Below are 22054 nucleotides of genomic sequence, written 5' to 3' on the forward strand. Positions count from 1 at the left end.
AATTTTTTTTCTTGAGTCAGTCTTGTTCTGTGTCACAGGCTGGAGTGCAGTGGCACAACTATGACTCACTATACCCTCGACCTCTCAGGCTCAAGAGATCCTCCCACCTCAGCCTCCCAAATAGCTGGGACTACAGATGCATAACGCCATACCCAGCTAACTTCTATTTTTTGTAGGAACAAGGTCTTGCCACATTGCCCAGGCTGGTTTTAAACTCCTAGGCTCAAATAATCTGCCCACATCAGCCTCCCAAACTGCTGGGATTATAGGCATGAGCCACCACACCCAGCCTAGCTAAATCTGTTCTTAAGGTGACCCTAGAGGGCTCTGCTGTCTTCTGGAGGCTGAAACCTCCACCTTAGTGTAACTAAAGTGATAGTAACATCAGTGTCTTAGGAGGAAAAGAACTAGGAAGGCACTCAATAATGCATCACTCCCTCCTCCAGAGCTTGGTGTAAGCAGGGCCTGAGGGAGCCAGGAGAGCCGGGCAGCCAGTTGCAGGTACCATACCCCAGCAAGGCCCCAAAGTCTCCACCAGGTGGTGTCTCCTTTCCTCCGTGGCCTACAAACCTCCCTGCTAATACACACAGTGGCTGGGCCACGGGCTGGTAGTGGCTGACTAGCCAGTAAGCATGTGCCTGAGTAAGGCTGGCCTGTCAGCCCCTGGGGCTCCTCCACCTCTGGCCCATGGCTAGGCCCCCCAGCAGGCAAGAGTCATCAACTTTAAAAAGCAGCGCACAAAGGGTTACCTTTGGATTTCTGAAAAATTTCCCCAAGGACCTGAATGGAGCGGTGTCCACACTGCCAACCACAGATAGCCAGAATCAACCATAGCAGCCCTTATGTTCTCCAGACTAGAGCCCAGAGAAGATTCAAGGTCAGCAAAGACCAGTGAAGGGTCGCACGACCAAAACAGATGTCAATAGGCTGGGGCCTTAACCTCCCAGGCCCAAAGCCTTTCCACTACATAGGCCTTCCTCTTGCCTAGGACCGGATACACACCAAGCTGCTGTTAGGAAGCATTTTATTTGACCAGTGGAGCATGGATATTCATTTAGCAGCTCAGCTGCAGACCCTCCTCTCCCCATGTTCTTTTACACGGGTGTGTAAAGGGGACCTTTTATTGCAAAAAAGGATTTCCAGAGTCTCCAGGCACAGAAACACAGACTTCCCTGAACCAAAGTAACCCTATTCCAATCTCCCCATTGGTCAGACACCATCACCCAAGCCCACAGTGACCATGGGCCTTAGTCCTGGGCATTGGCTTTCAGGGCGGCTTGGTACTTCCCTGTCATCTCCTTGGGTAATGGCACCAGGCTGGGGCAGGGCACCTGCCCTTCCACTTCACAGATGCACTCCCGCAGGCAGTACTTCCGAGGGCCGAAGTTGGCTGGGTGAGAGCGCTGCTTTTTCTCCTCCTCCTCTTCCCTGAGAGTTTCCCTGCCAAACAGCATAGATGTCAACCAAGCACTGGTGACTCAGCACGAGGCACAGGGGCCGTTTCTCAGCCAAGACAGCCCCACCATCCTCCAGGGACACCTGGATCTCCTGCCTTTTAACCTGCTCCTCACTCCCAAAGCCTATCCCTCCCTCCCTGCTGGCCCCTGAGGAGAGGAGTGCAGGAAGGCTTGCTGTTTCTTGTCCCCAGACCACTGGAGCAAGCCTACACAGTGTAGTCAGCCTATCTGCTGCCACAGCGGAGCCCACAGCTCTGACGAACAATCACAGGATAAAGGAGCCTGAAAAGGCCTCTGTGCAGTTTCTCAAAGACAGACTTTTTTGGCTTCCCTCCCTTTCTGTCTCTTCTCATTCATGGAAAGAGGGACCTGTCACCAGGAGCCCTGGGGCTAGATATCTGCTAGCTCCAAGCTGAAATTCCCAGGAGAAGGGTTAGCAGCTGCGTTTCAGCTTCCCGTCCCCATAGGAGGGAGAGAGGTACTTCTCGCACTGTACAGCCAAGGGAGATAAAGCTTACAGAGGTTTAGTGATTTGGTGAGCAGCCCCAACTCTTGTTAGTGTCTGGGGTTCACTGTTAGAGAATCTTACCTCTCAACACTATTCCCACCCTTTCTTTCTCACATCCTCTGGGCTCAGAAGTTTGTTCCTACCAGATCAAACCCAACAACTCACTCAGTTTTCCCCAAGATTTTTCTAATGTGTTCCATGATCTCCTTATTGCTCTTGGTCTCCACATCCACCAGGACCTGCTCCCCAGTATCTGGAAACAAAAAACACAGGGCAGAAAAGAAGCAGAACTCACAGCACACTGGGACTCAAAAACTTGTAATGTGGGACTTACTTTTAGTGGCAGAAACATTTTAGTAAGATAGATATATTTGTTCATATGATCCATAATCCCACCCTTCCTTTCTCCTTATTTCTTTAGACCTGAGCAAGTATAAACTTTAGATATGTGGAAAAAAAAAAAAAAAAAAAAAAAAAGCGCCGGGCGCGGTGGCTCACGCCTGTAATCCCAGCACTTTGGGAGGCCGAGGCAGGTGGATCACAAGGTCAATAGATCAAGACCATCCTGGTCAACATGGTGAAACCCCGTCTCTACTAAAAATACAAAAAATTAGCTGGGCATGGTGGCGCATGCCTGTAATCCCAGCTACTCAGGAGGCTGAGGCAGGAGAATTGCCTGAACCCAGGAGGCAGAGGTTGCGGTGAGCCGAGATCGCGCCATTGCACTCCAGCCTGGGTAATAAGAGTGAAACTCCGTCTCAAAAAAAAAAAAAAAAAGCATGCTATTTTAATAGAAAGACATTCCATGTTCATAGATAGAAAGACCCAATATTCTTAAGATGGCAATTCTCCCCAAACTGATGTACATAGATTCAATCAATCCAATCCCTATCAAAATCCCGGAGGTGTTTTTGTAGAAATTTAGAAGTTCAGCCTACAATTCATACAGAAATGCAAACGACCCAAAAGAACCACAACAATTCTGAAAAACGAGAAAATGTGAGAACATTTACTTTCCAATTTCAAATTTACAATAAATTGAAATTACTATAATCAAGACAGTGTGGTACTAGTATAAGAATAGACATACACAGCCGGGCGCGGTGGCTCAAGCCTGTAATCCCAGCACTTTGGGAGGCCGAGGCGGGTGGATCACAAGGTCAAGAGATCGAGACCATCTTGGTCAACATGGTGAAACCCCGTCTCTACTAAAAATACAAAAAAAATAGCTGGGCATGGTGGTGCGTGCCTGTAATCCCAGCTACTCAGGAGGCTGAGGCAGGAGAATTGCCTGAACCCAGGAGGCAGAGGTTGCGGTGAGCCGAGATCGCGCCATTGCACTCCAGCCTGGGTAACAAGAGCGAAACTCCGTCTCAAAAAAAAAAAAAAAAAAGAATAGACATACACTGTAATGGAAATAACCTTATTTGTAAGCCCAACTGCTTTTCAGCAAAGATACCAAGATGATTCAATGAACAAAGATAATCTTTTCAACAGACAGTGCTGGGACAACTGGCTATCTATATGCTAACAAGTGAATTTAGACCTTTATGCCGCAACGTTAAAATTTTAAAAATTAAACCTCAAAATGGGTCCAAGACCTAAATGTAAGCACTCAAACTTTAATAAAACTTCTACAAGAGAACATGGGAGAAAACTGTCATGACCTTACCTAGGCAAATGTATTTTAGAGATGACATTAACAACATAATCCATAACAGAAAAAAAGTCTATACATTGAAAATCAAAAACTTTTGCAGTTCAGAAGACACCATAACCGAGTCTGTGAGAAAATATTTATAATGCATATATCTGATAAATGACTTGTATCCAGAATATATTTAAAAACTCTCACAACGCAATACAACAATCCAACTAATAAAATGGGAAAAGTATCTGAATGTATTAGTCCACTCTTGCATTGCTATAAAGAAATACCTGAGGCTGGGTAATTTATAGAGAAAAAAGGCTTAATTGGCTCATGGTTCTTCAGGCTGTACAGGAAACACAGCAGCTGCTTCTGGGGAGGCCTCAGGAAGCTTCCACATGGCAGAAGGCAGAGGGGAAGCAAGGAGTCTCACACGGTGGGATCAGGAGTGAGAGTGGTGGGGAGGTACCACACTTTTAAACAGCCATATCTCAAGAGAGCTCACTATCACAACCACAGTACCAAAGGGGATGGTGCCAAACCATTCATGAGAAACCGCCCCCATGGGGACTGGACCAGGCCCACCACACCCTACCTCAACATTGGGAATTACAACTGAACATGAGATTTGAGTGGGGACACAGATCCAAACCATATCACTGAATAAACATTTAACTAAAATTTTTAAAAGGGCGAATAATAAGCACATGAAATGATGAGATCTCAATGAGTCACTAGGAAAACGCAAATGCAAACCACAACGAGATATGCAGATAGCCAAAATTTTATAAGCACAGACAATACCAAGTGCTAATGAGGATGCAGGGTAACTGAAACTCTCATACGTTGCTGGTAGAAATGCAAACTATTACTGCCACTTTAGCCAGTGAGATAAGACAAAATAAAGATTGGAAAAGAAGTACAACTGTCTTTATTTGCAGATATTATTACAGTGCCTGTAGACAATCCTGAGGAATCTAGAAAATAAAAACTAATGGAAATAAGTGAATTTAGAATAGAAGGCACCTGCACTCAGCCTCGGCAACAGTGAGACCCCATCTACAAAAAAAGAAAACAATTGATAAACTAAATTCATCAAAATCAAAATTTCTGCTCTTCAAAAGACACCACTAAGAAAATGAAAAGCAGGCCACAGGCTGAAAGAAAACAGTCACAAGACATTATCTCTGACAAAGGAAATGCACCCAGAACAAATAAAGAACCCAATAAGAAAGCAGCAAATAAATAAATAAATAAATAAAAGCAGCCCAGTTTTTTTTTTTAATGGAAAAAAGATTCAAACAGACTCTTTTATAAAAGAAATATCTGTGGCCAATAAGCACAGGAAAAGATGCTTGGGAAGAATGCAAATTAAAACTCCCAATGAGATAGATACCCAATGGAATGGACACAATTTAAAAGATAATTTGTGGGCAGAATAATGGTCCCCAGAGATATCCACATCCTAACCCCCAGAACCTTACACAGCAAAAGGGACGTAACAGATGTGATTAAACTTAAGGACCTTGAGATGAAGAGAGGATCCTGGATCATCCAGAGGGCTCAGGTTAATCCCACAGGTCCTTAAAACTGGAGCACCTGGACAATCTGTGGCCAGAGGGAGGCGGAAGGAGGGACGGCTGCATATGCAAGGTTGCTGGCTTTGAAGATGGTAGAACAAGACCACAAGCCAAAGAATGTGGGCAGGCCCTAGAGTCTAGGAAAGACAAGGACATGGGTTCACCTCAAGCCTCCAGGAAGGAAGGCTCTGCTGACAGTGGTGCCGGCCCATGCTGGACTTCTAACCCACAGATCTGCAAGACAATCCATTTATGTGAAGCCACCAAGTTTGGGGTCAATTGGTACAGCAGTCCTGGGATATTAATACAACTAACAACACTGGCATAAGCAAGGAAGCACTGCTGCTGTGTGGGGAACATTCCCATGTGAGAACCCCAAAAGGCGTGAGTCTCACTATACGGTGAGTTTGATCCCAAACACAGTTTCCTACTGGAGGCAGTCGAGCTATCCGGAAAAAGGAACTGAAAGATGGATGATCAGTTTCTATTATCAACAGCGATATCGTTTGGGCCTAAAACTATGCGGTGCTGCTAGACTGAGTGACTCCCTACCAGCAACCACTTTCTGCTTTTAATCTTTATGACTCTTTAAGTATAGCTTTAACCTATTCTTTACTTGCCTGACTCCCTTGTACCCTAGATAATGGTTTAACTGTGGGGATATTTGCAAAGCAAATGCCACTATATGGATGGCTTTGATCCCTGACTCAGAGACTCCTGAATGGGGGAGTTGAGATAAGTTGAGTCAGGAGCAGACAAAGGAGAATCTGGTTAAAAGATATTTTGACGAGCAAAACCAGAAAACCTTTTCACATCTCAGTTCTAAAACAAGATCAAACCAGAAATACCTGCAGCCAGGAGGAATGTCTGGATGTAAACAAGCTTTGGGATCACAGGAAATTCTGTTACTTTTTACAACCACTGATTGTGTATCTGACTTTTCAATTGTATAGGCCATGTAAGGTATACATTTGCATTTCCTCTTTCAATGACATAAACCAGAGCAAAGTAAGTGTATTTATTCCTGGCCTTTGAAAAATAAAATCCGCTGTTTAGACCCGGCCTATCCAGCCCTCCAGACGCCTCGCTTTCTGTCTCCCTTTCCTGCGCGCACTCTCTCTTCCAGGTACTGGGACCCTCTTGCAGGTTGAGAGACCCCCGGCAGACGTGCTGTCCCGGTCCCCGACACTGCTGGAACTCTAGCACCCTGTGACTGGAGTGCAACCCGGCACCATGGCTTTGGAAAGACAGTGCCTGAGAACCTTAAAGACGTGGCTGCACTGTGACCTGGCAGCTGCACTCAGGTATACCCCCAGGAGGCCTGAATGTCTCTGTCCACAGAAAAGACCTGCACAGCCTACGCAGACTTGCTGTAGCTTTCTTCTTGGCAGCCTGGAGGCCCGCCACTCAAACCTCCTGTCAAGCGTTGAGCAAGTACCACCCAGGAGGAGCTGCTGAGCTGACAACCCTGTGGAGTACTGCTGGGATATGCGCAGCACCTGGGCAGCCCATGCTCTCCGTCCGGGGACTAGGGTCTGGCCTTTTGTACCCAACGCAGGGCGAATGCCAATACTCCCAGAGCTGCATCCTAACCTGTAGTTCTGGCGACCTTCCCTGCCCAGCCTCCTTATTCTCCCCATTTCTTTCAAGGTCTTCTCTCTCATAAATCTCATACTTTTACTCTCTCAGCATCTTACAAAAACCCAAAGGGTCATCGACAGGCGAGTAGACAGACACACTGCAATACATTCACAGAATGGAATACCACCCAGCCAGAAAACAGGAAAAACCACAAAACATGTAACCTGGGTGAATCTCAAAACATGAGTAAAAGACACAGGCATAAGAGAACACATACCATGAGGTAAATTACACCTCAATAAAGTTGGTTTAAAAAACATAAACAAAGCTCACATTCACAAACTGCCACAAGACCACCCTTCCAACCTTGCCTGTTGTCTGTTTCTCACATTATTATTATTATTATTATTTTTTTAAGATGGGGTTTCACCATGTTGGCCAGGCTGGTCTTGAACTCCTGACCTCAGGTGATCCGCCCGCCTTGGCCTCCAAAGTGCTTGGATTACAGGCATGAGCCACCATGCCCGGCCTATTTTTTTTTTTTTTTTTTTTTTAACACAGGGTCTCACTCTGTTGCCCAGGCTGAAATGCAGTGGCATCATCTTGGCTCACTGCAACCTCTGCCTCCCGGGCTCAAGCAATCCTACTGCCTCAGCCCCCCAAGTAGCTAGGACCATAGGTATATGCCACCTGACTAAATATTATTTTTTTTTGTAGAAACGGGGTTTCACTATGTTGCCCATGCTGGTCTCAAACTCCTAAGCTCAAGAGATCCACCAGCTTCAGCCTCCCCAAGTGCTGCGATTACAGGGATAAGCAACTGCACCACCAGGTCTGCAGCACTAATCTTTTGTTAAATTTCTTGTTCATTCTCTGTCTCACTCTGCTGGATATAATCTCCATGAGGGCAACAGAAATCTTTGTGTGGCTTCCTGACATCCCAGCACCTGGTCTAGGAGACATGTTACATATTTGTGGAATGAAAGAAAAATCATGGCCATTTTGTTTCCTGAAGCATTTCCCAACCTACACTTCATTTGATTCTCATAGCCAGGTAAGGCAGACATTTTGCCTTCAGTTGACAAATTTTGAAACGGGTCTGTTACTCGCTCAGGATCAAAGTGTCTGAGAGCTGGGCCAGAATAGCTGCCCTACTGGGTTTCCGGCAGGCGCCTAACTTAATGAAATAAATATCACTTAGCACCTGGTCCGAACATGAACAGCATTGTGTAAGTGCACACGGTCCTGAGAGGGGACACACAGCACCAAGACAGAGGGGTTCTGGGGATGTGTGGGAGGTCACTCTAGGATGCAGGGAAGGCTTCCTAGAAGTGGTGGTGCCCATGCTGAGCTTTGAAGGAATTTTTTTTTTTTTCAGCTAAATGAGCAAAGAAAGGTAGAGAGGGGATTCTAGGCCAGGAACATGCTTGAGGTGTGACAAGGGATTTTGGAAAAATTAGTCTCATGGTGTGAGGCAGATGACAAGAAGAGATGAGGCTAGAGAGGGAGAGGAGTCCAGACCTCAGTGGCTGCTGTGTGCCTCAGTATGGGGGAGCCAAAGGTACCAGGAGTCATGGACACACCACAACAGCGCCCGCTGCAGGTTGTCCTGATGCTCCTGCAGGAAGAATGCAGTCTCTCCAGGCATGCCTGGGACAGCCCCTGGACTATGGCGGAGGGCCCACTCACCTAAGTAGAAACGCAGAAAGGGTGATGGTGTCATGTTCTTAAACATCATGATCTGCACCCAAGGGTTTTTGTATTGAATCTGAGGTATGTTGAAAAATACAAATTTCCTGCAAAAGGGAAGAAATGAAACCTATGAAACAGAGTTTTTAACCTAAAATTTTACACATAGGTATTTTTCTAAGGAGAAAGTCCAGTGCTTTCATCAGATTCTCAGAGGACCCTGCCCCGAAAAACAGCTGAGAAAAACAACTTGCAGAGATCCTCTTAGGAGATTCCCTGAATGGCATGGGGACCCCTGGGCAGGCACTTGAGGGGAAGGAAATCTGTATCCCAACTTGCACTGCAGGCTAACCTAACCCCTGTGCAAAAGTACAATTGAAAATGAAACTATGTGGCCGGGCGCGGTGGCTCAAGCCTGTAATCCCAGCACTTTGGGAGGCCGAGGCGGGTGGATCACGAGGTCGAGAGATCGAGACCATCCTGGTCAACATGGTGAAACCCCGTCTCTACTAAAAATACAAAACATTAGCTGGGCATGGTGGCACGTGCCTGTAATCCCAGCTACTCAGGAGGCTGAGGCAGGAGAATTGCCTGAACCCAGGAGGCGGAGGTTGCGGTGAGCCGAGATCGCGCCATTGCACTCCAGCCTGGGTAACAAGGGCGAAACTCTGTCTCAAAAAAAAAAAAAAAAAAGAAAATGAAACTATGAAAGCACTACGTGGTGATCTGTGTCATGAAGACAAGATATAAACATGAGTTGCAGTTCATGGAGCCATATTCTTACAGGTGTAAAATCCTGTCTGAAAAAAAAAAAAAAAATGTGGCTCTCTGAAGATGTTGTTTAACTATATGATTATAAGACTCTAAATAGTTAAGCCTTGAAAACTGCTGCCTCTAGGGGAGGAATGGAGGCCTTGAAGACCCCCACAGCACACAGGTCTGGGAGCTCAAAGGCTGAATTTACCTTCCGGGGCTTAGCATGCCTGTTTAGATTCCACTCCACTGCAGAGGATCCCAATGTCACAGAACTTTTTACAAATAAACCAGGACAAAGCCAGGTAGGACTTTCCCAAACTTTAAACTACTAGGACAGAAATGCAACAGAGATCTTAAAATGGTTCTTGCTGAAACACAAGAGTAAAGTTAATAATGGCAGGAACCTTGGGTTGAGCACCCCTTTATATGTCAGACATTTTGCTAAGCATCTGACTCTCCAATCCTCAACAACCCCGGAAGGTGGGGTTCTACAACTAAGGAAACTGAGATCAGAAGTAAACGCCCCAGGTCTAACTGGGCGGATTAGTCTGGCCTTCGATCACACTGTTCCGTCACAATCAAATTCACCCTGAGGCATGCGGCCACTTCTTAAAGGTAGAACACCTGGTAGAGGTTGAGTAGGAACTTGGCCCTTAGATACTAAACAAAGCAGCTTCCCACTTCCCCCAGCAGGTACCCAAAGACTGGTCCAGGACTGCAGTACCGGTCACAGGTACTTGGGATGGAGGTGTGTCCCAATGGGGCAACTGAAGTGCTCAGGGCACATGAACGAACAAGGGCTGGGTATTAGGGTATCAGGGGAGGAGTGCGGCTAGCCAGAGCAAGGCAGGCAGACTCCAACCCACGGGTACAAGATAACAGAGGGCACAGGTGGCACAGGCCAACCCCTACCACCAGGAACAAAGAAACAGTGAATGACTGTATCCCATTTACCTAGAGGATATTAAAATATTTGAGAATGTGAGTAAGAGGCTCATAGGCTTATTTTGATTGGCTGGCCATTTAAAAAACAGAGATTTACATAAAAATCTGGACTTCAGCTTCTTGACAAATCAGAAATTCTCCACAGAGCCCGCAATGCCAAGCAATGAAGGGCCCTCCGGACAGGGCACGTGTTCTCCAGCTCACTGAGGGCCCCACCGAGCCCCCCACCCCTTCTCATGATCTGTGTGGCAGTTGCCCTGGGACAGAGATGTGCACAGTTGTGCAGCAGGTTATGAAGGAGTATCTGGGTGCCCATTTACCCTAAGACCAAGACCAAGTCTTCCACGAAGCCGTCAAGCCAGCTGATTCCAGGCAAGCAGGTCTAAGCTCTCAGATTCACCTGCGCAGAGCAAATGGCTAGGAAGTGGCTTCCGGCTCTCTTGAAGGGTCATACAGTGAAGGTCCATCACCAAAGGGGCCATGCCCGACAAGAAGTTGCTCCCCGCCCCCACGTCTCATTTTGATCCATCCCACGCATCCAGCAGTCCCAAAGTTTCCGCGGGCTAAGGCTGTCTCCCCCATCACTGATGAACTCAAAGCGCACAGCCTAGTACTCTGAGGGTACTCAATAAACGTGGAATTCAAACCTGAAGACCCTAACGCCTGCTTACTGCAGCCTCAGGGTCAATCAAAACCTTTCACTAGCCAGCTGCCATTCAATGAGTCCCTACTCTGCTCCCAGCTGAAAGACATCCTAGGGGTTCCCCGAGTCGGGGTTAGAGTCTGAGGCTGCACAGCTGACATAATTATTCCCTTCCAAACCTTGAGTCCCGAAGGAAGTACTTTCACTTACTCCGGGCCACACAGCCCGGCTCACCGCTCACTGGCTGGCATGTTGTCTCGTGGAGCCACAAGTTACTTAACCTCTCCGACCGCTTCCCCAGCCTTAGAGTGGGGATAAGCTGGGGTTTCTGTCGGCATCAGAAGAGAGAAAGAAAGCGCGACAAGCATTCGGAACTGCGCGAGACAGATCAGTGTTCGCCGCTGTTTTTCTCTCATTTTATCCTCAGATCCGTCCTGGGGCAGGGGTGTCACCCCCGTCACCCTGAGAGGATCTGCAGCTGCCCCTCCCCAGCGCTTGCCTTGCTGGCCACAGGGGCCAAGGGAACTAGTGGCCTCCCTCGGGTCAGCCTCGCCCACCGCGCCAGAGGAAGGAGATCTAGGAGGGGAATTCTTGTCCTGTCCCCCAAACCTCGTCACGACTGCAGCCGGCACGGCAGTAAAATGGTGCGCCACAAGGGGAGGCCAGCCCCGGGGCTGAACGGACGCCCAGCGTTGGCTCCCTCACGTTATCAGCAGGCTAGCACAACTAACAGGTTACGGCTCTCCAGGCCGCCGGGGCCGCTACTGACCTGGCGCCCTCGCCCAGCTCTCCGCGCGTGTTGTAATTCACTGTCATGACCTTCACAGAGTCCTTGAACACCACGTTCCCCTGGTTCAGGTATTGGAGGGTACGGCGGATGGGGAAGCGGCCCTTCATGGGCATGGTGGCGACAGTAGCGGGGCCGGCCTCACGGGCCGCGAGCCAAGCAGCTGCGAGAAATTTACTACCCAGCACCCGGCACGGACCTCACGCCGCCGGGTTCCACTTCCCGCGCAGACGCCCAGGAGACACTTCCCGGCGAGCAGCGCGCGCCGCGGAGCAGCCTGGGACTAGTAGTCCTGTCGGACGGCCTTGGACTAGGCGCGGCGAGAGCGGACGTGTGCGTCTTCGCTTTAGGACGCCTTCCCCTTGGAACGTTTAGATTTTCGCGTCCTGTAAATTGGTCATTTCCCCACCCACCCACGGGAAAATATTTTTACATAGGCTAAAAGTCAGACATTGCAATAGGAAATAATCAGGAGAGCTGAGTTTGGATAGCAAGTCAGCTGATAACGTGCAATTAAACCTAAAGTCCATTTTTCTCTCTGAACATCTCCAGTTTTAACATGAAAAGTTCAAACTGCACTTTCTGACGTTGGCTTAAACTTCTTAGCAAAAGAAAAAAGATGGTTTGGGATCAATTCCTTCCTAAGTTCAGCCACTCAACAGCTCTGGACCTCAACTGTCTCATAAACAAACTATGGATGAGATGCATTTTCTGTGGCCAGGTGCGGTGTCTCCGGTCTATAAACACAGCCCTTGGGGAGGCCGAGGCAGGAGGATGGCTTGAGATCAGGAATTTGGAACCAGTCTGCCCAACATGGCAAAAACTCCATCTCTACTGAAAATACAAAAATTAGCCAGACATGGTGGCAGCGTCTGTGGTCCCTCGTACTCAGGAGATGAGGTGGATTGTTGAACCCGGGAAGTGGAGGCTGCAGTGAGCTGAGATCGCACCACTGCACTCCAGCCTGGGTGACAGAGTGAGACTCTGTCTCAAAATAAAATAAAAAATAAAATAAAATAAAGAGATGCATTTCTCTTTATCAAGTACTCTTGATCCGAAAGTTATTTCTCCTTCTCTTTTGAAGAATAATTTTGCCAAATTTAGAATTATAGGTGTTAATTTAGAATTCTAGGTTAATGAGCCCATTTAGGCATTCTTCATTTAAGGTTTTAACTTCTAGCACTTCCTTTTGATTCTTAGGGTTTTTTATTAAATACTTCACTACACTCTCTTTTACTTGCATGGGGAATGATTCTTAGTTTCTGTTTACATTACCCATCTGTTCTGGTCTGTTGTTTACTTTTACCATTAGATCCCCCTAACATATCACATTTTAAATTTCTTGTCTGATAATTCCAACATCTGAGTGTGGTTCTGATGTTTGGTGTGTTTCATCTGATTGTTATAAATAATTAGCTACAATTATGTTTATAGGTATGACAGCTTTTTCCTCTAGCTTATTTCACAGTTTTCTCTTGGTGTTTGGTTTACAGGTTTAGAATTAGATAATGCAGAGCTGAAGATGTTTTTTATTTGTCCCACTTGGAGTTCTCTGAGCTTCCTGGATCTGTGATTTCATGTCTGTCATTAATTTTGAAAAGTTCTTGGCGAGGTGTGGTGGCTCATGCCTGTAATCCAAGCACTTTGGAGGCCAAGGCAGATGGATCATCTGAGGTTGGGAGTTCAAGACCAGCCTGACCAACATGGTGAAACCTCGTCTTAAAAAAAAAAAAAAAAAAAAAAAAGGGCCGGGCGCGGTGGCTCAAGCCTGTAATCCCAGCACTTTGGGAGGCCGAGGCGGGTGGATCACGAGGTCGAGAGATCGAGACCATCCTGGTCAACATGGTGAAACCCCGTCTCTACTAAAAACACAAAAAAGTAGCTGGGCATGGTGGCGCTTGCCTGTAATCCCAGCTACTCAGGAGGCTGAGGCAGGAGAATTGCTTGAACCCAGGAGGCGGAGGTTGCTGTGAGCCAAGATCGCACCATTGCACTCCAGCCTGGGTAACGAGAGGGAAACTCCGTCTCAAAAAAAAAAAAAAAAAAAAAAAAAAAAAAAAAAAAAAAGGCCTGGCGCAGTGGCTCAAGCCTGTAATCCCAGCACTTTGGGAGGCCAAGGCAGGTGGATCACGAGGTCAAGAGATCGAGACCATCCTGGTCAACATGATGAAACCCCGTCTCTACTAAAAATACAAAACATTAGCTGGGCATGGTGGGGCGTGCTTATAATCCCAGCTACTCAGGAGGTTGAGGCAGAATTGCCTGAACGCAGGAGGCGGAGGTTGCAGTGAGCAGAGATCACACCATTGCACTCCAGCCTGGGTAACAAGAGTGAAACTCTGTCTCAAAAAAAAAAAAAAAAAAAAAAAAAAAGAGAAAAAAAAAGTTCTTGGCCATTTATTACTTCAGATATTTCTTCTTCACTCTTTTTTCTTTGTAGTATTCCAGTTAAACGCATTTTGCGTCTTCTGAAATTGCCTCATAATTCTTGAATGTTCTGGCTGGGCGGTGGCAGGGGGTTCTCTTTGCATTTTAGTGGGTTTCTGTTGACCTATCTACAAACTCATTGATTCTTTGGCTATAGACAGTCTACTGATGAGCCCATTAAGGCATTCTTCATTTAAGGTTTTAACTTCTAGCACTTCCTTTTGATTCTTAGGGTTTTTTGTTTTGAGACAAAGTCTCACGCTGTCACCCAGGCTGGAGTGCATGGCTTGATCTCTGCTCACTCCAACCTCCACCTCCCCAGGCTCAAGTGATTCTTCCACCTCAGCCTCTCAAGTAGCTGGAATCACAAGTATGCACCACCATGCCTGGCTAATTTTTGTATTTTTAGTAGATGCAGGGTTTCACCATGTTGGCCTGGCTGGTCTCAGACTCCTGACCTCAAGTGATCCACCTGCCTCAGCCTCCCAAAGTGCTGGAATTACAGGTGTGAGCCACTGCACAGGGAATGATTCTTAGTTTTTGTTTACATTACCCATCTGTTCTGGTCTGTTGTTTACTTTTACCATTAGATCCCCCTAACATATCACATTTTACATTTCTTGTCTGATAATTCCAACATCTGAGTGTGGTTCTGATGTTTGGTGTGTTTCATCTGATTGTTGAGGTTTTTTTCTTGCCTTTTTAGCATGCTTATAATTTTTTTGCTGAAGGTGGAATATCCACTGTATTGGGCCGTAGGAACTGGGGTAAATAAGCCTCTAGTATGAGAACTTATGTTAATCTGGCTAAAAGTTGAGCTGTATTTAATATTTTCTATAGCTGTAGGTGTCAGAGTCTTCCAGTTCCTCTAGTGTCTTTGTGTTTATCTCCTCTTGCCTTTGGGCTTCCCTAGATATTCCTCCTTAGAGAGTCTGTGTCTTGCATCTCTTCCAGCTGTAATTCACTGTTACTATCCTAGAGTCATGGTGGTGTGGTGGAAAACATGGGGAAGTGAAGCATTCTATAATCTTATGATGAAATCTCAGCATTTTAATGGGTCTGTGTCCTTGGGATGTGACCTTCACAAATATTTTTTCCTTTTTTTTTTTTTTTCCTTGAGGCAGTGTCTTGCTCTGTCACCCAGGCTGGAGTACAGTACAGTAGCACAATCACGGCTCACTGCAGCTTCTACCTCCTAGGCATGTGCCACAATGCCTGGTTTATTTTTGTATTTTTTGTAAAGATGAGGTTTCACCAAATTGCCCAGACTGGTCTCAAACTCCTGGGCTCAAGCAATCTGGCCAACTTGACCCCACAAAGTGCTAGAATTACAGGCCTGAGCCACTGCACTGGCCCATAAATGTTTCTCAATTCCCCTTGGTACCCCCTTAAATGACCCAGGAAGGCCAAAGGGGGCTGGAATGGGAGAAATGCCCTCCTCCAGATGGGATAAAGCTCTGTGAAAAATGCTTTCCTCCAGGGAATAAGCTTTGTTATGGAGAAGGCTCTGAGTACAAAGATGACTCTTCCCATCTCCTGCTAGAGCCACCAGAGGGTCTTTCTCAGCTCTTCACCAAGAGAACCAAGTAGGGTAAAACCCAGGAAAGTGTTGGGGGTGAGGGGGAGTTGCTCATTCCCATGCTAGTCCACACTCAACCTCCAGCAGTTCATCAAAATTACCATTTACGTTTTCCTACTAGTATGGCTCCAGTGGCTTCTGCTCCAGGCAATCAGATCTTGCTGACTCTCTGGACTCACCTCTCTCCAGATTTTGGGATGGCAGTTTGCCCTGCAAACTTAGCTCTCTAGAAGGCCCAAGAAAGGCCATTGATTTTGTTTGCCCAGCTTTTTCTTGTGGTAAAGATAGGATAACTTTCACACTCTACATGTCTGAGCTGAAACCAGAAGTGCCTTCTATAAGTATTTTTACAACTATGCTAGGCTTCCTGAAGAGTTAGGCCAAAGTTATTCATCTTAAAGTCCACAGGAGGCACTTACTAGGGATGAGACACCCTATTCCATGTTAGAAACATGGGTGTCCACATTCAACACAATCTAGGACAGCTTGGGTTTTGCAGTCAGACAGACCTAGGCTGGAAACCCAGCAGTGCAACCCTAAGCAAGCTTAACTTCACTACTCACTCATTTCTGCATCTGTAAACTACGTTGTTGGGAGGACAGTTAAGTCATGCATAATACTTAGCACTCAGTCTAGCCTACAGTGAGCCTACACATAACATTGTCCAAGTTTAGGAATCTACATAGGTCCTAGGGAGGTCTCAGTTTCAAAGACATGGGCAAAGTCACTATCAGAAACCAACTCAGCAGCACCCAATCTCATTCCCCATTGACCATTTCTGCCACCTTTGAGCTTGACACAATGCTTGAACACCCACCACCACCTGAGCCAGCTACTTGCTACTGAGGGCAAAGTAAGTCAGGCAGATCTGGATTGAACCCATCATTCCACCACTGAACTGGCTGTGTGGCCTAACCCAGGCTAATCTCTCTTAACTTTTCTATGTCTGGGGTCAGATGAACAGTTGAGTAACTACCTCACAGGTATGCTGGTAGTGCTAATGGATGTAAATGTGGTCATGCAGAGGTGGTTGACTGGCACAGATGGCAGTCATAAGGTTCCTCAATCTCTGAGCCTCAGTTTCTTCCAGTGTGAAACAGAGACGATAGGATCATTAAGAGATCTGCACTATGCTTGTGTAAAACTTTTCATTTAACCAGCACTGCAGGAATAACTGGGGATAAGGGCAGAACTGGAACCCATATCTATCCCCTGTTTAGAGCCCAGTGACCTTCATTTTTTCCAGAGGACTTCACCAGACAAACAACACAAGAGCTGGAACTATCTTCTGATACTCAGATGGTCATCATCAAGAAAGAAGGGATGTCATCTGATGATTCTCACTTGTAACACACGTGCACACAGACACATATACCCCCAACCTCTATCTCAGATTTTATTTTATTTTTTAAAAAGGCTCCAATACAAGGCCCCAGAGTAGTGCATGCAAATCAATGACCCTCAAAATGACAGTCATTGTCAGATAACAAGCACAATCTGCTACAGTCTGTGACCAGGTAAAGAGATCACAGACTTTTCCTTTTGAGTCCCATCACCAACGATGCTAATGTCCAACTTACCACACAGCTCACAATGACTCAGAGGTACATTTTAGTATCTGAACAGCAAAGACATATTGAGCTGCAAGTACAATGAATAAGTATCCTTAGTGTATTAGACAGGGGGAAATACAAACAAGGCATAAAAGGGAAAAGCCAACTTCACCTAATGCCTGAATTCCAAATTCTCTTCCATATTTTCTCATGATCTGTGTCTAGGGAGATCTGCTATGCCATAACAAGACGTTGCTCATTTGGTGATGAGATGGGGTTGTTTGCCTTGGAAGACTACAGGAAAGGTGAATATTCAGGAGGTAAGAATTCGAAATTGTGGTTATAATAGATAGGCCAAGTTTTCCCTGCTGTCAACCCGTCTCTGTAACTCCAGCTTTATGCCTGTATAAATTCTGTGAGATGGTATAGCTGATGGATGGTTAGAGAATTCTAACTCCTGTGATGTATATATTTACAGGAAAATATAATCATGGAAGAATTAAATGGAAGAATTCATGGAATACAACAATGGATAAACAATAAAATCAAAAGAATATGATTTTAGTTTGGTTTAGTATATTCAATGAGTTGGTGTTTTTTGTTTTTTGTTGTTTTTTGAGACAGTCTTGCTCTTGCCACCCAGGCTGGAGTGCAGTGGTGTGATCTCATCTCACTGCAACCTTCCGAGTTCAAGCAATTCTCGTGCCTCAGCCCCACTGAGTAGCTGGGATTACAGGCATCCGCCACTACTCCCGGCTAAGTTTTGTATTTTTAGTAGAGAGGGTTTTACCATGTTGGCCAGGCTGGTCTTGAACTCCTGACCTTAGGTGATCCACCCGCCTCAGCCTCCCAAAGTGCTGGGATTATAGGCGTGAGCCACTGCCTGGCCAGGTTTTTAAAAATAGTTAAAAAAAAAAAAAAGTTTCTTCTAGTTAAAAAAAAAAATGTTTCTTCTGTGTTTTTCAATGCTGTTACTTATAGATTGCTAACTGAGGTGATCTGAGGGAAGGGGTATGTTTAGTGAATTAGTCTTAATCAAAATCACCAGCTAATTAAAAGAGAAATGTTCTCATAAGAAAAATAATTATGAGGGAAAGCAGCAATTGGCTTCTGGAACTACCTGCTTCTCCACTCATCCTCGTCAGAGAAATGAGCGCCTAAGCAGGGAGGAGCCTACCGGCCATCTGGGAAACCCTCTAGAGTAACAGAGAAATGTCATGGGCCTCAGGGAAGAAAAAAGGCCTGTGCCAGGCAACATCTTAGATGCCTGGTTGCCAACTTCTCAAAACCCATAACAACCAGCAGGGTTGTTGACCGGCTGACCTTCGTTAACCCACTCATATGGCTATTTGTGAACAGATCCCAAATGCAAAGGGTCCTTCATACACTTCTACCCACTCCCTGTGCCTACACCCCTATACAAAACTTTTTCATTCAATCAAAAGACTAAGAAATGTGCTAAAGAAATGTGAACAACATCAACAGAAATACAGATTATTTTTTCATCAAGAGAGTTCAAACATTCCCATTACCAAGAGTGGTCTTCACCAGAATGTAACACAATGAATTTCAGTTCTCACACCAGTAACCAGTGAAAGTATGGCCTAGAGCTAGTTACAGGGCATAAAGTGACTAGTGGTCAGTTATTGTTCATTAGTTAAGATGAGTAACTGCAGAAACTCTACCCAGAGCTGAGCACATGTGGGTATTACGTCAGGTGTCAGTTAAGGGTTATGTTCCTATAAACCAAAGCACCAAAGCTAAATTAACAACTTCCCTTTCTGGCCTTAATTGGCCAATAGTCTAAGTACTATGGTGCTACCAGCATGATACTGGATTGTGCTTCTTCAAACATTTCAGGTTCTTAATACTAATATTGTTAATAAAATACATCATTAGGGTGGGCGTAGTGGCTCACGACTGTATTCCCAGCACTTTGGGAGGCGCCAAAGTGGCGGATCACTTGAGACCAGCAGTTTGAGACCAGCCTGGCCAACACGGTGAAATCCCACCTCTACAAAAAATATAAAAATTAGCCAGGCATGGTGGCACATGCCTGTAATCCCAGCTATTTGGGAGACTGAGGTACAAGAACTGCTTGAACCCGGGAGGCCGAAGTTGCAGTGAGCTTAGGTTATGCCACTGCACTCTGGTCTGGGTAACAAAGACAGACACTGTCTCTCAAAAAAAAAAAAAAAAAAAAAAAAAAATCTCATCAGTGCCCCAGCTCAGGACAAGATGAACCAAAATGGAAGAAGGCTGATCAAAGAGCCTTGGAAATTATTTTAATTTTACCTTCTGACTCTGGGAAGCTTCCCTTCTTCTGGCAATGTTCCATGAAAGCTTCCAGATCACTGATTACTAAATTAGAGACTAGGCCTTTTAAACAGACCCAGATCAGAGTAATTTTGCCAAGCTCTGGAGGGAGATTTCTCCAGTGACAGTGAATTGTTCCATCAGAACAAGAGTGGTGAAACTCTTCTCACAAAAAAAGTTAACCACTCTTATTTTCTAAAAAGCTCAGGACCAGATTCACATTGATATCCCTGCACTGGGAGCTTAACTTCCTGAAAGAGACAAAGAAGAACTTAAACTGAGAAAATAGGCCCTCGTGAAATATTCCTGTCACCCTGCCTTAAAAAGAGGTGCTGGGCTCTCCTGCCTCTAAACTCGCCCCTTTATACAGCAGCACCTCCCCATTCGGTACTGACTGGAAGCACCAAGCAGGGGAGAGGCAGCCCCACATGAAATGGAACTCACAGCCTACTAGGGATGGACTTCTGTTTGAGCAGAATACAGCTCAATGGAATCTATCTTCTCTGTCTTGGCTAAAGGAAGGGCTCTAAAAAAGGCTGCCCTATAATACTGCATAAGGACCCAAGACTAGCAGTAGCAAATGGACCCAAGAGGTGCATAGCAGCCATTTTTGCCCTGGGACCAACAGAGCTGCATTTAGTTGTATCTTGGTAGTAAAAATGTAAACTCCCTTCAAAAGTGGTAAACCTCTGATTACAAAAAAATAATAATAAACAGGAAAAACAGCAAATGAATGCTGATTCTCCCTGTTCTAGTTTCTATTATTCAACTGTAGTGGAAATACCTCAAAGAGCACAACAGTGTGCATCTGAGTTCTCACCCCACCACCTTCCCCATCCATCCCACCTGCCCTGCTCCTGCTCCACTGGCTCCTGCCAGACCCCTGGGCCCAAAGGTGCCCTCCCCATTGCTGGTCAGTCAGTGCCCCTCTTCTGCTTGGCCAGGGTGTGCTTCAGCTCCCGCAGGTTCTCCGTCAGCACCTCTACCTCATCCAGACGGCCGCACTGCTTGGCATCAAAGATGTATGCCTTGATGTTATCGATCTGCTGCAGCAGGAGCTCCTCTTCTATGGGCTCCTCAGCCTCTGGCCCACTGTCACTGTCCATCTCAAAGGGGTTGGTACAGGTGGGTTCCTCAAAGGGGTTGCCAGGAACCAAAGGGCTTGGGTGCCTCTGCTGGGGATGTTCGTCTTCCTCATTGAAGGGGTTAGGAGCTGGGCTTTCTGGGTGAATGAATGGATTCCCAGCCGTTGCCTCCTCCTCCTCATCCTCTTCCTCAAAAGGATTGTACTCTTTCGGGATGTGGGCTGAAGGGCCGAAGGAAGCCCCTGCAGAAGGAGGATTAGCAGTGCCCTCTTCCACAGGGCTGGAAAGGTCTTCCTCATCAAAAGGGTTTAAGGAGGGCCTCTCATTTTGCTGTGACATGCTGCTCTGGGTTAAGAGCTCCTGGCCAAGGGCTGAGGGCCCAGACCACACTCTGATGGGCTCTTGAGCCGAGCTGGGTGTAGGAGTCTTGGGAGCTATGCTGCTTTGAATTGAGGAAGAGCCTAGATCCAAAGCATAAGCAAGGTGGGTACGACGCTCTCTGCTGGGCTCCAGCTGAAAAGGGCCAATTTCTCGGAAGTCCAGGGACCTAGTCCGTGTGTGCAGGGATGCCACCCGAAACTGCTCCCTTTCTCGTTCCAACTCCCGTTCACGAAGCATTTGCAGCTGTTCCCGCTGCAGGTCCTCCTCCTCAGCCTGCCTCCGGGACAGCTCGATGGCCTTCGCTGTCTGCTGCTGGTCATACTCGTCCTGCAGCTGCCGCAGGTTCTCCTGCAGGGTGCGCACTTCATCCTTGCGGCCTGCAGCCTTGGCTTGCTTGATGAACGATGTGATGTTATGGATCTGCTGGAGGAGAGGGTCTGAGTCCTCACTCTGCCCCTGACCTCCTGACAGTGGGAGCCAGCCCTCAGCCTTTCTCAAGGGGGCAGGACCCCTGCGAAGAGATGCCACTTCGCCGTTGGCTGCTCGAGAAGCCAGGCCACTCTGCCTTTCCTCAAGCCTTCGCTGGGACTCCAGGGTAGCCTGGGGAGACAGCAAAACAGAGAGAAGAAATAGTCACCATGCTGGCAGCAGCCCACACTGTCAGCCACCCTCTGTTGTCCTTCTATCCCTAAGCCAGTGACAGTCCAATTTCCCACCTGAGGACAAAGATATCCAACTGCTAAAATCAGCTCATGTTTTTGTGTTTGTAGGTGGAAGGGAGGCCCTGATTTTCAAAAATAAAATATAATGAATAAGTTAGGGCATCAGATTTTCTCAGTCTTAGATCACAAGCTATAGCCAGGCACAGTGGCTCACACCTATAATCCCAGCACTTTGGGAGGCCAAGGCGGGCAGATCACGAGGTCAGGAATTTGAGACCAGCCTGGGCAACATAATAAAACCCCATCTCTACTAAAAATACAAAAATTAACCAAGTGTAGTGGCCTGCACCTGTAGTCCCAGCTAGTTGGGAGGCTGAGGCAGGAAAATCGCTTGAACCAAGGAGGTGGAGGTTGCAGTGAGCTGAGACCATACCATTGCACTCCAGCCTGGGTGACA

The 22054-nt window shown here is 46.6% G+C and overlaps 2 protein-coding genes across 8 annotated transcripts in view; both read right to left on the reverse strand.

Moving 5' to 3' along the window:
• Window positions 1-1007: 1007 nt before the first annotated feature.
• MRPS25 (mitochondrial ribosomal protein S25) lies at window positions 1008-11838 on the reverse strand. Its single transcript, XM_003926166.4, has 4 exons — window positions 11577-11838; window positions 8464-8570; window positions 2131-2218; window positions 1008-1440 (listed from the first exon to the last, which is right to left on the reverse strand). The coding sequence occupies exons 1-4, from the start codon at window positions 11708-11710 to the stop codon at window positions 1248-1250; spliced, it is 522 nt and encodes a 173-aa protein (XP_003926215.1). The 5' UTR covers window positions 11711-11838; the 3' UTR covers window positions 1008-1247.
• Window positions 11839-16970: 5132 nt separating this feature from the next.
• The window catches only part of RBSN (rabenosyn, RAB effector), a 30866-nt gene continuing 25782 nt past the window's right edge, over window positions 16971-22054 (reverse strand). For all 7 annotated transcript variants that reach the window (XM_074404112.1, XM_010336919.3, XM_074404110.1 and 4 more), the window contains one exon: window positions 16971-21535. In XM_074404112.1, coding sequence (XP_074260213.1) covers window positions 20384-21535 — 1152 coding nt within the window. In that variant the 3' untranslated portion in view covers window positions 16971-20383. The remainder of the gene's footprint in view (window positions 21536-22054) is intronic.

Source organism: Saimiri boliviensis, chromosome 8 (genome assembly GCF_048565385.1).
Source record: "Saimiri boliviensis isolate mSaiBol1 chromosome 8, mSaiBol1.pri, whole genome shotgun sequence".
Taxonomy (NCBI): Eukaryota; Metazoa; Chordata; class Mammalia; order Primates; family Cebidae; genus Saimiri; species Saimiri boliviensis.